The sequence below is a fragment of the Aythya marila genome (genome assembly GCF_965140915.1).
Source record: "Aythya marila genome assembly, chromosome: 1".
In the NCBI taxonomy this organism is placed as follows: domain Eukaryota; kingdom Metazoa; phylum Chordata; class Aves; order Anseriformes; family Anatidae; genus Aythya; species Aythya marila.
In genome coordinates, this window is record NC_139042.1 from 897,853 (window position 1) to 912,553 (window position 14,701).

General features: G+C 56.2%; 1 protein-coding gene across 2 annotated transcripts in view; it reads right to left on the minus strand.

The window, feature by feature from the left end:
- Positions 1-14,701, minus strand: part of CLPB (ClpB family mitochondrial disaggregase) — a 65,974-nt gene that overhangs the window by 14,658 nt on the left and 36,615 nt on the right. For both annotated transcript variants that reach the window (XM_082756274.1, XM_082756273.1), the window contains 2 exons: positions 10,862-10,959; positions 7,162-7,276 (listed from right to left, as the gene is read on the minus strand). In XM_082756274.1, coding sequence (XP_082612400.1) covers positions 7,162-7,276; positions 10,862-10,959 — 213 coding nt within the window. The remainder of the gene's footprint in view (positions 1-7,161; positions 7,277-10,861; positions 10,960-14,701) is intronic.

A 14,701-nucleotide genomic window follows, 5' to 3' on the forward strand; every position in this document is an offset into this window, starting at 1 on the left:
AAACACAACAAAAACAGAAGCGGGGGGGGGGGGGAGAGGAGGCATATAAATCAATGCCACAAAAGCAAGTATAATTATCACTAAGTATACACTATGTTTTACTGCTCTCTACCCACTCCAAGTCCTCGCTGCCATTAGTGCTATCTAATTTGATTAGCCAGCAAAGGCCCCAGAGACACCTAATCAGGTTAGCATGGATTTGGAAGGCTGCCCAGAGCAGATTTCGGATAAAGTTTTCCAGGATGTGCACTCAGCGTTGCCAGGGAGACGGCGAGGAGGGGGGACGGGGAGGGACGGGGAGGGCTTGCAGGGGAGGGTGCAGGCGGCGTGCTGGGTTTCCAGCTCACAAGTGCGACCTTTCTGCGAAAAGGCAGCTTTGGGGAAGTTTTTTTTGCATTATTCCTCGCATGCAAATAAAAAGAGAGGTGCTGAATCGAAGGTCGCAGGAGCTCTGAGTGGAGGCACCTCCTGCCCGTCCCACTGGCAGCCTCAGAGCTGGGGACACGGCCACCAAACTGGTAAAATCACTGCACCAGACCTGAGAGAGACCAGGAACAGGATTCAAAGCCCAGAGGGACAAGCAGGCACTGCTGCTGGGCTGCATCTGGCCCGAAACGCCCCCCCCGAGCTCAGCCCGAGCCCCTTGCTGGCCGGGAGGTGAGCAGCCCCTAGCAGCTGAACACCAGTAGCAGCCCAGGGCTGGACTGGAGATTATAACTGGTTGTTTTTTGGTGCTGGGAGGTGCTCGGAGCAGCTTCAGGTCTGTGCCCAAACCTCCCCGAAGATGGGGGATGAACCTCCTGGATGAACCAAGCGCTTATTTCACCCAAGGCAAGCCTCACTGGGCCCTGTCTCCCATCCCATCCTGCACAGCCCCCAGTAAAAACGGGGGTGGCAGGGGCTGCCCAGGGACACAGCGGTCCCCACGAGACCCAAAGACACTCTTGTGGGGTCGGCAGCCCGGTTACCCCCTTGCCCAGCGCGGTGACTCTGCCCCAGGACCCGACCCACATCCCAGACCACAAGGGAAAGGAGAAAAGCATCGGGGCTTGCCCTGCCCATGAGCAACCTGCGGTCAGGAGGGACCCACAAAAAAGTGCTACAGCCCCAGCTGGGACACGATTTGGTGGCTGGCTCCGGTGACACAAGGCAGCCCAGGGGCACTGCAGGATGCTGCTCATGGGGAGAGGCAGAATCCCACCGAGCCCCCCCTGGTTTATCGGCGTTATTTACACACGGCCTCTGCTGCAGCCCTTCCGAAGAGTTATTCTTGCCGTATTGATTGCCTTGAGCTTTGTAAAGCCTCGTGATGTTTTGCGAGAAGCTGCAGCAGCCAGAATTGTGTGGTGTCACACAGGAGGAGGCCACGCTGAGCTCTAATCCTGTGTTTCCAGCACCGAGCTGGGAGAGGGCCCAACGCTATGGGCACAGCTTGATGGAAGCGGGGCACGACGTGGGCAAGACACCAGAGGTACAGCCTGAGTTATTCCTAAGGCAGCAGAGAGAAATCCAGTAGCAGGAGCAAAAGGTCTGAGGGATGGTGAGCAGAGGGAGGCTGCTCAGAGCTGCAGCTCCCCGGCTCCCCGTCGCTGTACAGGGGCACTGCTTGGTGACCCCCAGAGCAAACACGAGCCAGAACGGCTCCCCTTTCTTTGTGGTTTTCACTGAAAAATTCAGCCCAGGATGAGAATGTGCCCTGGGCCCTCAGCCTCAGACTGAGAGTGTCCTGGTCCCGCAGCCCCAGGACTCCAGCTGCCCGTGTGTCCCCAGAGCGGGGACGTTGTGGAGTTTTGTCCCTTTGGAGCTGGCAGGAGCGCACCCAGATAAACGGGGAGTGCTGAAACTCCAGCTGAGAAAGACAGAAAGGGAGCCCATGAAAAAAACTCTGCTTGATTGGGTAAGGGAAAAGAAGTGCAGAATGCTCTGTGCTGTGTCCACGTCCCACGAGTGTGGGCAGGAGAGCCGGGGAGGCTGCAAGCCGACAGAGCTGGCGAGGATCGGGAGAGGAAGCACAAAGCCTCGAGCGAGGCTGAAAACACCAAGGAAAAATCAATCTCCTGAGGTTAACAACGAGAGGTTTGAGGATTGACCTGACCACAGTCATTAAGCATCTCCACAAGAAAGCACCCGGGTCTCTCATCTAGCAGACAAAATTAGCGCGCTCCAGGGGCTGGAGCGAGATGAATCCCAAGCAGGCAGAGCGCAGAGCGGGTTTTAATAAGGAAGGTGATTACCCGGCAGAGCAGGAGCGTGCCTGGATCCCTAATGACCTGCGGGGCACGGAGGGGACCCAGCGGGCACCGTGGCTCAGCCTGAAGCTTCGAGCTCACCCCAGCTCTGTGCAGGGGGCCAGGGTGAGTGGCTGTGAGCACCCCCTGGTTCCTAAGCCCCAGGGGCACCCAGTAGGACACGCACGGACAGTGCTGGCTGTGGAAATTCATCCCCAATGCCACGTGGACTTGCCCGTGTATGCCCGGACACGATCTGGATGCATTATCCAAGGCTTCAGCCGTGCTAATAAGTCCTGACTCCTGTCAAGGCTTAATTAGCTCGGGCGCAGAGCCAGGCTGCAGGGCTGGACTCCATCCGGACGCGGCTCACCTCCAGCCTGCCCCGGGTGTCTCGGTGCTCGGGGTGAGCCCGCGGGCTGTGTGGGGTGCAGGAGTGCACGGCGGGGACGTCCCCTGCACCGGGAATGTCAGGGGAAGGGCAAAAGCAGAGAGGATGCCCTAAGGAGAGGGGCAACAGCCACCTGCTGGGGGTCCCAGGGGCAGATGAGGTCTGGGCACATCCATCCCAGCTCCAGCGTGTCCCAGCCCTGCCCTCCCTGGCCGGGCGCACGTGCTCCCTCCCTGTCCTTTATCACAGCAAACGGGAGGTCAAATACCAGGGGTAAGGCTTTTTTTTTTTTTTAAATTGATGGGGAATAACACGACGGCCGCCAATTTCTGCAGCTATTTCAGCTGAGATAATAAAGGCAATAAACTTTTGCTTCGGGGCACGGACTGACCACTTGCGGGGTCAGCACGTTCAGCGGTCCGAAGGCGGCGAGGTTAAGTGCTGTCTATTCTCAGTCTCCTCTGCAGCAGGACACGGCGCTTTATGGCCGAACGCCCGGCTCACCCACGGCAGCCCCAGTGATATAAACCACGCCATAAAACCCTACCATAAAGCGAGAGCTCGTGGTTCAGTTCGGGGGCTCGGCGGGAAGGTGCTGATCGCCGTTGTCTGCAGGGGGTTGGTTAGATCGAGGGAGCGAGGAGGTGTAAAACCCCTTCTGTAAGCAGCCGGGAAGTTATGACATATTCGAGCACACAGACGGGGAAAAACTGCAAGATTTTGGTTAACTACAGAGAGGGAACACTGCGGCCCCAAGCCTCACAGCCACGGTTGTGGGCAGCTCTCCGTCTCTGCGCCCTAAGGTTGGCCGCTGCGCAGTTCAGCTTCAGCACGAGGGAAAAAAGCTGCTATTTTAGGCCAAAGCTGCTATTTTAGGCCAAAGCTAGTATTTTAGGACAAAGCAGGACATCGGTGCTGGTTTGAAGGGATGAAGACCTCAGGCAGAGCGAAGGCAGCCCAGGGGAACGCTCCTTTCCCCGGGGCTGCGGTGTGCCTGCTGCCGAGCTGCCCCCTTCCTCGGGCGGCTGCGGGGACGGCAGAAATAAATAAATAAGACGAAAGAGGCAGGTTGTGCCGCTTTGCCCAAATCTCATTAGGAACTTCAGCCCCCGTGTCCAGGCGAAGAGGCTGAGGATGACGCCCGGGCCTCCTTCTCTGGAGCCATTTGCAGCGTGGCCGCAGTGCTTCCACTTTATTTCGGACATCTGTAACGGCGTAACCGTAGCGCTGTGTCTCCGAGAGGCCCTTCAGCTCGCTATTGAACTGATAAATTCACTGTATTACTTTACACAAATCAATACCCTAGCAGTTATCAGGGGTTGATGTGACCGAAATTGGTTTCAGCCAATTTGTGAGTGTAATAAATGTCCATTTATCAAATCAATTCATTCGCTGGTGCTTCGCGCACCGCCCGGGCTCAGGGTGGTGCCACGGGGGCGATGCCTCCGGGTCCGTACCCACCGCGGGACCCCGCGTCCCCTGGCTGTGCCCCCATGGGGAGGAGGAAGAGGAGGAGGAAGAGGAGGAGGAAGAGGAGGCACAGGACTGCTCACCTCGGTGTAACAGGTGCCTGCGCACGCCGAAATGCGGGACGTGTACAGGAGGATACTTCGTCCAAATTAAAACTGGTTCCCTCGGATCAGGGCAGGGTGCTGTTCCCACACATCCATCTTCCTCCAGCTCTTGCACTGCTGCTGGTTTCAGCGTTACAACTGCTCCCCGGCTTCAACATCTGGCATTTATATGTTAAAAGTGGATTTTCCGCACTACGCTTTTATTTATAAACTGGAAAATAAACCACTCTGCTCCTTCCTCTCTCCTTTTCGACTTCAGGAAGAGTCCTGGTGCACATGGCTTCAACCCGAAAGGACAGGAAAATCACTGCTGGAAGGGTGTTCTGCAACCCCACCTCTACCTGCCCACGGCCTGGCAAGTGCTCTCTCTAAACCAGAGGCATTCTTCCTCCATCATATTTAGGGTACGCAGTTTCACCCCGCTGCCTCTGCATATCCGAGGGAACCAGCAAAGAGCTGAGCAGATTTGGAGTACAATAATTGCTGAGAGTGCCCTGGAAACACAACCGTAAGCCCTTCAGCTGCTCATCTGCGTGGAGCAGTTGTAACATCCAGGCTCCCGTCAGCTCCCAGGATTATGGGAACGACCTGCCCGTGGATTTTTCCTGATTTCAGGAAAAAAGTGTTAAGGACAGGGCAGTGCCCAGGGGGTGCAGGCAGCACGAGCATCCTGCTGCAGCCTCCGTGCGCTGCTGCCACCCGACCCATGGAGCAAACCCCGAGCTCCTGTCCCCTTTGTATTCGGGGCTGAGCCTCTCTGGAGCCTGTTTGGATTATGCAGCGAGTGCTGGATTAAATCAGATTATTCAATTATGGCAGTGGTTATAAATTAAGCATATCAGCTGGCCTTGGTAAATCTGGGGACGCGGCGTGCAGCAAGGCCAACAAACCGTGGCGGCGAGCGCCAACGGGAGGCATGTGGAGTCCACGAAGTGGCAGCAAAAAAAACAGCTGGGAGGAAAAAAATGACACGGAGAGACAGGAAGCGCTTGAAAGAAAAAGTGATGTCTCTAAATTCACCCTTCCTGAAGGAAACCAGCCAAAACGGGGCAGAAGGGAAGGGGGGAGGAGGGGACGGAGACTCTCCTGCTACCTTTTGGTCTGATATCCTGAGGCTGCGGGGGTATCAAGCACATTCCCTATAATTCAATAAGAGAAACCTCCATAAAGGCAGCCACTTTAATGCGCAGAAACACCACCTGTGTCAGAAGCAGGCACTGCCCATTAATCAAAGCCTCCCAATTAGCCCGTCCCGCTGCCCCCAGGCGCAGCCCCTCTCCCAACACAGAGGGTGGCTGTTGTGTTCGCAGCAGCGCTCGCTCTTTCGCTCTTTCGAGGGCTCTGATATCAGCCCGGGCTCGGCTTTGTTAACGAGGTTGGAGTGGTCGCTGAGCTCCTGACGAGGCGCTGCCCTGACCTCAGCCCTCTTACCTCACCCGCCGGTGCTCGGGCACTGAGCTGGGATGCTCGAGGAGTTATTCACGGCGCTCGGGGCCCTGATGTCCCCACGGTGCTGCAGTGCCCAGGGTGACACGAGGTGCCCCGGAGAGCTGCGAGGCTGCACCCACGGGTGACAAGGAAAAAGCCCCCCGCAGCCCACACGGGGTTTGGGGAGAGACAAAACGGCGCTCGCTAGGCGAAGTGACAGCCAGGACACTTCCCCCTCTGCTCCACAGATGCCCAACACCCTTTGGTCTCGATGTATTTAATTGATTAGCATAACGAGGTTAGGCTCAGAGCGATGTCTGCGCTCATCTGAGACTCGAGGCTGCTGTTTGGGCCTGTTTGCCTCAAAGCTGCTCTGGTTTTTCCCCCCGGCTGGGCTGACAGCAAACACTGCCGGTCCCTCCAAACCTCACCGCGCGCTGTATGCTTGCAGCACAGCCACAAGAGGCCAGGCTCCTCGTCGACTCCCCCTGTTTATTTCATTTTTAGCAGGGAAAACTCGGAATTTGAAGCAGGGGAAAAACACCTCGAGAAAAAGGCACCGGCACCCTCGCTTGGGAACGCGGCCCAGGGGTGGCAGCCGGTGCAGAAAAGGGAACACCGGGAGATTCAATCACTCCTGGCCAGAGGTAAGGGACGTAAATCACTGAGTGTTTTAGCACCCCACAGCCAGCCTGCACGGCTCTGCAGGCAGAAAGCAACAGCAGCAGACAGGTAGAGGCAGAGGGCTTTAAAGCACAGGCTGGTGGTGTGCTCCGTGTGCCGATCCTGCTCCCAGCAGGGGATGGTGATGTGCCCCCAGGGACATCTGGAAGGGCTCTTGGAATGAGCAGGGCCACGCTGCTGACAACAGTTTTGCTTCAGTGTTATCGTCAGTATTTACCGAGCAACACCCCCAGAAGGATGGAGGTGGGAAGAGCTCCAAATTGTTGGATGTGGGGGGAGCAGAGCGGGGCAATACCCCTCTGTTTGTCTTGCTGATGGTTTCTGCACTCTCCTGGCAGGACACGGGGCTAAAATGGCCTTTGAGGTGATGGCCAGGGAAGTGTGACCGAGCTACGTGCTTGTATTTTGTGTGGAGCCCGGTCCCACATCTGTAAGGAACACAGAAAGGTTCCCCGAGCAGGCTGTGTGCGAGGTGTTTATGCACATAGAGCTGTTCCGAACTGCTCGTGAATTATTAATGAACAACATCCTTAAGACAAATGGTCCTGGGAAAAAAGATGTTCAAGTGTCGTCGTGCTCAGGCACCGTATTTCAGCCAGCAGCTGACTGAAGATGCTAACGGTGAGCGGCGCAACCCCTGGAGGCCAGCTGCAACCCTTGGGTTAGCGTGGGGAGAAATCATCCTGAAGGGAAGGGCTCGAACCCCGTGCCTCAGAAAGCATCCAGCAGCCCCTCTTGTGATGAGGAGCAAGCTCTTTCCCAGCCAGAAAATGCCTGCAGGACCTCCCCAGCCTCAGTGGGCTGCTGAGATCTGCTGGGGGGGCAGCTGGGATCACGGCTCCAGGAGTGGTCCTACCTGCTCCCACCGTGGCTATCGCGCTCTCCTGCCCGATGATGTGCTCCTTCAGCCGCTGCTCCAGCGGAAACCTCCGGCGCTCCTCGATCTCCCGGCGGCGCTGCTCCTCCTGGAACTGCGAGAGGGAAGGAGAGGTTGGCACCTGGCACTTTTCTGGGCAACACGAGCGACAAGTGGTACACACACGACTGCAAAGCGCTGTGTGGTCGTGTGTCCGACGGACAGACAGACGGACAGATCGCTGCTCCTGGTCTCCGGGATGCAGCCTGGGCTTGGCAGGAGGCAGCAGCAGCCTGAGAGGCAGCAAGAGGGAATTGTTGAGGCTGGCAGCAACGGGCGGTAGGACAGAGCGGGGTGAGCTTCGAGGGCAGCAGCTGGAAGCCTTGCAGCTGAGAAGCTGAGGAGGGAACCAGACTGCAGCGCTCCTGGGACAGCGATCCCGAGGGAACTGGGATCCTTCTCAAATTTCCTACCGAGCTGTTAACCCGTTAGGGACTTGTTTATTCTGAAAAGCAAAGCCTGAACTGTTCTTCCTGCATTGGTTTCCTACCTGCCAGCACCTCCTGTTCAAACAAAACCCCCGAGCGGGACGAGGAGCACTGCAGTGCCCCGTTCTGCACCCCAGGGATGTCAGACACTGGGAGCACTGCAAGCTCTCAGCTCGGGGTGTTTGCCTCCTTCCACCTCCAGCTCAGCAGGAAGCACAAGCACATCTCAGATGCACAGGGACAGGACCCTGGCAGACGCCCGGAGCGGGGGCAGGTCTAACAGCGCAGTGCATTTCTAGAGGAAAGAGGGCAAGTCCCAAATCCCTTTTGCATCTTTAGAACGTGCTGCAAAGCTTCCTGCTGAGCTCCTTTCTCCATCAGGGCCAGAGGTGGCCTCTGCTCCATGGCCTCTCCTCAGGGAAATCGCTGCTGTGGGAAGAGCTGTGCTGAGCGATGGGCACAGCGCCCAGACCCACGGGGTCTGCAGAGCGAGGAACGTTTTGTATGAACATGGTCACATCAGTTAAACCACCTCACCTCCCTTCTTTCTTTCTTTTTTTTAAGTGCAGAGGAGCTGATCCCTGCTGCCAGGATGCTGAACGATTCGCGTGGGCTTACGGAGAGGTGGGATGATGGGCAGGAGGGGACGCCCCTCTGCTGCCACGCTGCCTCCCTCCTTGCAAGACCAACATCATAAACATCCCTGGGTGGGAAAAAAGCCCCTTCATGGGCACAGGCTGCACAGTCACAGTGCTTTTCCCAAGCTTTCCCACTAGTTTTCTGCTCAGGATGTGTTCTGGAGGAACCTGCTGCTGCCCTGTGCCACCACGGCTCCGGTGTCCCCATGCCAGCAGCAGCCCTGTGTGCCAGCAGCTGTGGGCAGTGCTGAGCAGAGGAAACTTCACAGAAAACCCACAAATGTGGAGGGCACGGCATCTTTCACCTGACAGGGAAAGGAATTTGTGAGGTTAAAGGAAGCCAGGGTGGTAAACTGCAGGGCAGCTGCAAAATAAGTCAGGGATGTGAAGAAAGCTGTCCCAGTGGTACAGCCTTTGGAGGCTGGGAGAGGGGTCCCTGAGTGGGATGGACAAACAGCATCTTGAAGTAATTCCAGGGGGGTTACAGACAGCAAAAAATTAGCTTTCACTGGGAGGCCACTTACTCTCTCCCCAGTTCTACGTGTGAAGTTGGGTGGAGCTTAATGGACACTCACCAAGCTACCAAACCCGACATTTTTCTCAAAATGTGGGCCTGAATTGTGGAAAAAAAGCAGCCTGCACTAGAACCTAAATGTTTGTTTGCTTTCAAAGCTCCCCCGAAGGCTATCGGATGCGATGAAGCAGACACGAGGTCCAGCTCAGGGAGTCCTCACAGCACTGCCTGCCAGAAGGGAGCAGGGGGAAAAGGCAGCGAGGTGCTCGTCCGGGCTCATCCCTTTCTTAAAAACCTTTCAGCAGCCACTGACAGAGAGGAAATCCCTCTGGGTGGTCAGGTTGGGGCTGTAAGCAGTCGTCAGATTCCCTGAGTGTGACACTCAGAGCAGAGGGATGGGGTGGGAGGACGGTGCTGAGTTCTGGTGGCTGAAAAGCAAAAGTGACCGACGTGCTCCAGAGCTGAGCTTTAGCTACGGCACCAAGGGGAAGGAAAATTTTGAGGAAATCATCTTTGAGGAAAGCTTGAGAAGTCACCAAACATAAATTCCAGCCCCTGACAGTCGGCTGGGTGTGCTGGGGAGCAACAACTGAATGGGCAAAGGAAGAACCCGAACCACTGAGATCAGTCTGCAAGCCTTCGTCCTGGGGCTGCTCTCATGCCAGGTGCACACAGAAGAGAGTTTCAAGGGCTTCTCCCTTCCTTTCAGCCCTGTAATACACACGACAGCTTATTCAGACTTCACCTGCAGCGTTCAGCAACGTGAGCCAGCTCAGGAGCCCTCGCTACCCTCGATACCTCGATACCAGCAAGCGTGGTCTAGCACAGGGAAGGCGCGCGCGGAGTTCTTTTAGAAGGATAAAGGAACTCAAAAATAAATTAAAAATACATATGAAAACTCCTTGTTATTCTGTCACCAGGATATGTAAATAAAATCTATGGGATGTGCCCATCCAGTAATAGTTCTGCCAATTCATTCTCCAGCAGTGATTAAAATGAGCAATAAATTCTCAAAGACTCTCGGTGGAGCGCAGAGACTGGGGTGGATGCAGCATCCCCCCCAGCTGAATATTCATCACGAGCTGCCTTGACTGTCTTTTGTTTTATATACAAGTCCAATCATCTTCATCGGGAGCATCTCTACAGATATATTTCCTTTCTCCCCTTCATCTATTAGTTAAGCATAAAAACCAAAGCAGCTTTTCAAGCTGTTTGGGGCGGGTTTTCTTGCCGGGGCTGGACCCCAGAGACTCTTTAGCCAGCAGATAATTCCTCCTCCCTCCTCCTGCAACGATCCCGAGTACTTTATTCTCAACTCCCCTTCCTAAAAACTTGCTTGGGGAGCTGTCCCAGCGAGCACAGCTCACCAGAAGCCGTCAGCTCTGCAGCCACCTTCCCTGCCCTGATCCAGCACAGAAAACCCAGGGGAAGGAGCGCTGAGCTCCACGCTACAGACACAAGTTTTCTGGCTGGGGAACGTGGCTTTGAATTAAGACTCAGGCAAGGGTTTTCCTAGGCAAGCACAGGCTGTCCAGCAGATGTGACTGCCTGGCCGATTACTTCTTGATGGTATCTGCTAAACGCAGCAATCGCCACAGTTTAAATTCCCTTCATCTTCCACGCATGGGCGAGTTTTTAACCTCAGGTTTCCAACAGGCGAGTTAAAAATTCCACACCTGTAGAGCAAAATCTGAGTTTTTTTTTTTCCAGGAATTTCCAGGAATTTCAGAAAATAAAGTAAAAGAACATCCCGATTTTACTGGATTTTTGCCGAGGGCTTACAGGACAGAATTACTCGTCCCTGCGTACCTCACTCCCAAGGCAGAAATGTCAACATGAAGAGAAGGGCACACGGCTATGGCTACAGCTCGTAAGGACTTCAAAAGTTCTTTTCTTTCTCCTTTCTGCATCATGACATCAATTTACACAGACTTCTTCCAAAGCAGCATGACCCCGTGGAGGTGTGCTGAGGCAGTCCCTCACCGCAGGCACCCCACCTCCTTGAAAATTGTTCTTAGAGTGGAAAAAGAACAAGAAAGTCACCTGCATCTCGGGCTCACCTTCGTCTCTGATGCTCTCAGGAGGTTCATGACCTCCCCTTCGCGGGCGTAGTCCAGGGGCGTGTGTCCCATTTCGTTCTTCTGCAGGGGGTTGGCACCTGGTGGCAGGAGGAAATGAAAAAGGTGAGGGGAGCAGAGTTCAGCCTGGGTGCAGAACGAGCACAAAGCGCACCCTGAGCCCCCCGTGCTGCTCCGAGTCCCCTCGTAACCTCTGCTCCAGGGGGTATGGGGATCAGAAGGGGACAACGTACACCCAGTGGTTACGTGTGGCTGTGCAGGGAACTAGAAAAGGGACTGTCACCCCCAACAGGGAAGAGATGCTGTTGGGGATGAGAGCACATCCCCAAAGCGCTGACAAAAGCGCCTGCCACTGGTCCCTGGGGAGCCAAATGGGTCCATGGCAGCTTCAACTGGATGCACCCTCTGCTCTGTTGTTCCAGGCTGGAGCTGGAGGTGGCTGTGGGCTGAGAAGCTGCCAGTGTGAGCTTTTGGGGAAAAATCCTTCTCTTATTTAGAAATAATTAAAAAAAAAAGCCAACAAACCCCAAAGACTGAACTGCTGCGGGGAGTCAGGTGGGCATCCTCATGGAAACAAGCCTGCCCAGAGCTCCCTGTGCCCTGTCCCCTTCCCAAACATGCCAGACTGCAGGGGAACACAGAACACAGTCAAACTGGTCCCAGTTGGTGTGCTGGGAAGCAGTGGTAAGCAGGTAGAGGCAGGGCAAGATCTCCAAGATCAGGGGAGAGAGCTACTGGGGAACACTCAGAGATGCAAACACAGTCCCACAGGGTTCAGCTCTGCCTCTCAGCATCTCAGGAAACTTCTCTTAATGCAGAGAGACTTGGCACAATGCTCACGCACTCTGCGCCCCCCCAGCTTGCTGTGCCAACCAGTCAGAGGTCACGAGGATGAACCTTCAAAGTGGGCTGAAGCCAAGCAGGGTGCTTGAACCAGAGGGGTGACGGTGACCAGCAGCAGGGCAGGGAGCCCTGCCAGTGCCTGTGCCCAGCAGGGAGGGATGGGAGAGGGAGGGGAGCTGCCAAAAAGCTGCCCGGGTGCTGCTGCGGGGTCCCCGCTCTGCAGGCAGCGTGGCAAACACCTCCCACCCCGCTGCACCTCGGGGTGATGCGGCCACCTCGGCACGCTCTGCTCCTAAAACCCGGGGCCGCGCCGAGCACCCCGAGCGCCCCATAAAAGCGAGCAGCAATCATAATATATGAAGGAGGAGAGAGGGTTGAGAGAGGGGAGATCAGCCACTTGCAAGCGCTGGCATCGGGGATCTATATTTGCTTACAGAATGAAAAATGTGCTCCATAAACATTCGACACGGAGTAATTTCTATTGCGAGCCTTGTCAGGGCGAATAAAGGATATGATGGAGACAGGTGGGATTGCACGGGGCCGGGGCCCACCACTCCGTATCCCTGGCAGAGGCGAGGCAGAGCTCGCCCCCTCCCCAGCCCTCCCGGTGCCCTCCGGGCCGGGGCTCTCCAAGCGGTGACACCCTGGAGGCGAGGCCGGCTTTCCTCTCAAATGAAGGCTGAGGTTTGCTCGGCTCTCCCCTTCTCCTGGATCTATCAATAATGGCTCTCCAATATTGGCCTAATCCCCCTGTTAATGGCTTTGACGACTTGACTAATTGCTGCAATAATTGATAGAACCCGAACCGGCGCGACTGGTCGATTGCCACCTCCAGTACCGGCAGCAATAAAATATTACGCCGCCATAAATAACCGTGTCACTTTGCCTGCTAATACAACCCCGAAACGGCCACCGCTTCCTCGCCGCCCCGGCCTGACCTCCCTCCTCGCCGCCCCCTCCCCGCTGCCCTCACCCACCCCTGCGGCCGCCCACGGCCGGGGCTCCTCGGCCCCGCCGCGTGTGCCCAGCGGGCTCCGGCCTCGCCGGGCTTAATAGGAGGCAATCCGTCACCTCCCACCAGCTGTCTGGGGCTGGAGATGGACACCTGGGCGACACCTCGGGCTGTGCGAGGCGGCCTCCTCCTCCCCCGGCCCTCCTGCACCTCCCCGCTCACATTAGCAGACCCCGGCTTATCATATTTGATAAATAGCTCGCCGGCTCCCGCCCGGCACCCGCGCGGCGGCGCCTAGCTGGAGCAGCTGCGGAAGGTCACTCATTGGGGAAATATGTTGCTGTCAGCGGTATCGAACAAAGTTTAGTGGAGTGACAGGCCTCAATTTTTCAAATTTTATTAACTCCGTCCTCTTAACAATTTGTCTTGAATTCCTTCGGATTCCGGATAACTGTCAATAGAGCGCGGGACGCGCCGGGCGCGGGGACCCGTCCTCGCCGCGGCGGCACCGGGGGGGAGCGGGGGGACCAGCAGCATCGGGTGGGGTCCTCTGGGGAGAGGCAGTCTGGGACCCCACCGTGGTGCTGTTCTTGCTCCCTGTCCTCTGTCCTAGCTCCCTGTCCTCCATCCTTGCTCCTTTTCCTCTCTCCTTGCTTCCAATTCTCCATCCTTGCCCTCCGTCCTCCATCCTTGCTCCCTGTTCTCCATCCTAGAACCTTTTCCTCTCTCCCTGCTTCCTATCCTCCATCCTCGCTCCCCATCCTCCATCCTTGCTCCCTGTCCTCCATCCTTGCTCCTTTTCCTCTCTCCTTGCTCCCTGTCCTCCATCCTTGCCCCCTGTCCTCAGCCCTTGCTCTGTGTCCTCCCTCCTTGCTCCCTATCCCAGCTGGCCCATAATTAAGGTTCCCAGCCAGGGCCTGATCCTGCAGCCATCTCTCTGTGTCACTTCTCCAGTCCCTCCGGGGCACACAGCCCGTCCTTGGCACGGCATGAGAGCCACAGGAGGGATGGAAAATCCTCAGGCATCGCCTCTTACCTCTGCCTGGGCTCAGCAAACACCCCCTCTGCACGCCAGGAGCACCCCGCTCCCATGTGGCACCCCCTGCAGGACCCTGTCCATGTCTAATGGGGGAAAAACCAGGATGACTAATCGGTGAAGGAAACTAAATCCCAGGAAAAAAAGACTGGAAATCCTCAAACCGAGAGTGGGCATGCTGCTGAGGGTGGGCACACGGACATCACCTCGAAGCAGAGGGGCTCTGGGCGGCAGGCAGGCCCGGGGAGGGACTGCACGACCCCGGTGTGCTAAATGCAATTTGCCACCGCGGTTACACCTCTCCACGGCCCCGTTTGAGCACCGAAATAGCCCGGGATTCACCAAGAGGAGGCAGCCCGCATCGCCTGCTGGGGACTGCAGAATGTCATCAGGCGTCAGCTTTGACAAGGGATGACATTGTTATTGCTCCACGCGGCTAGTTAAGGTAATATAAAAGGACTTCTGTCCTCCCGAGCCTGCACTGATTGGATTAGCATGATCACCCCCTTTTCCAGAAACGTAAACCTGTTTTTAAATCAATACGACACGCGTTTCACAAGCACCTTTTAACATACACTGTTAATAGGGAAGCTGCCACCACAGCCTGGGCTCCTGCCACCCTTTTTCTGGCCGATCCCTCGGTGGATGGAAGGGACGTGCTACCGGGCACCGCTCCACTCGCTGGCAGCCACCTTCAGCCCCTGCTACCAGCTCAAAAGAATCTCCCCAGCTGCTTGAATTTCACCGTGAACGCACAGTGCCCCAGGAACAGCCTCAAATCTCACCAAGGGAAGGCCAAGAACAAAATCTCCAAAGGTACTGGGTACGAGCGGACCTTCAGGCTTCGGTGCACATCCCTGCACATCTAGGCTTCTGCCTTCACCGGGTTGAAAAAGTTGTGTAAAGAAGTAATGGGGAGGAAAAAGGGAAGTAGGAAAGAGTGAAAGATGAGTGGGAATTCTCAGGGAAGGACAGAAATCCCAGCAGCCTG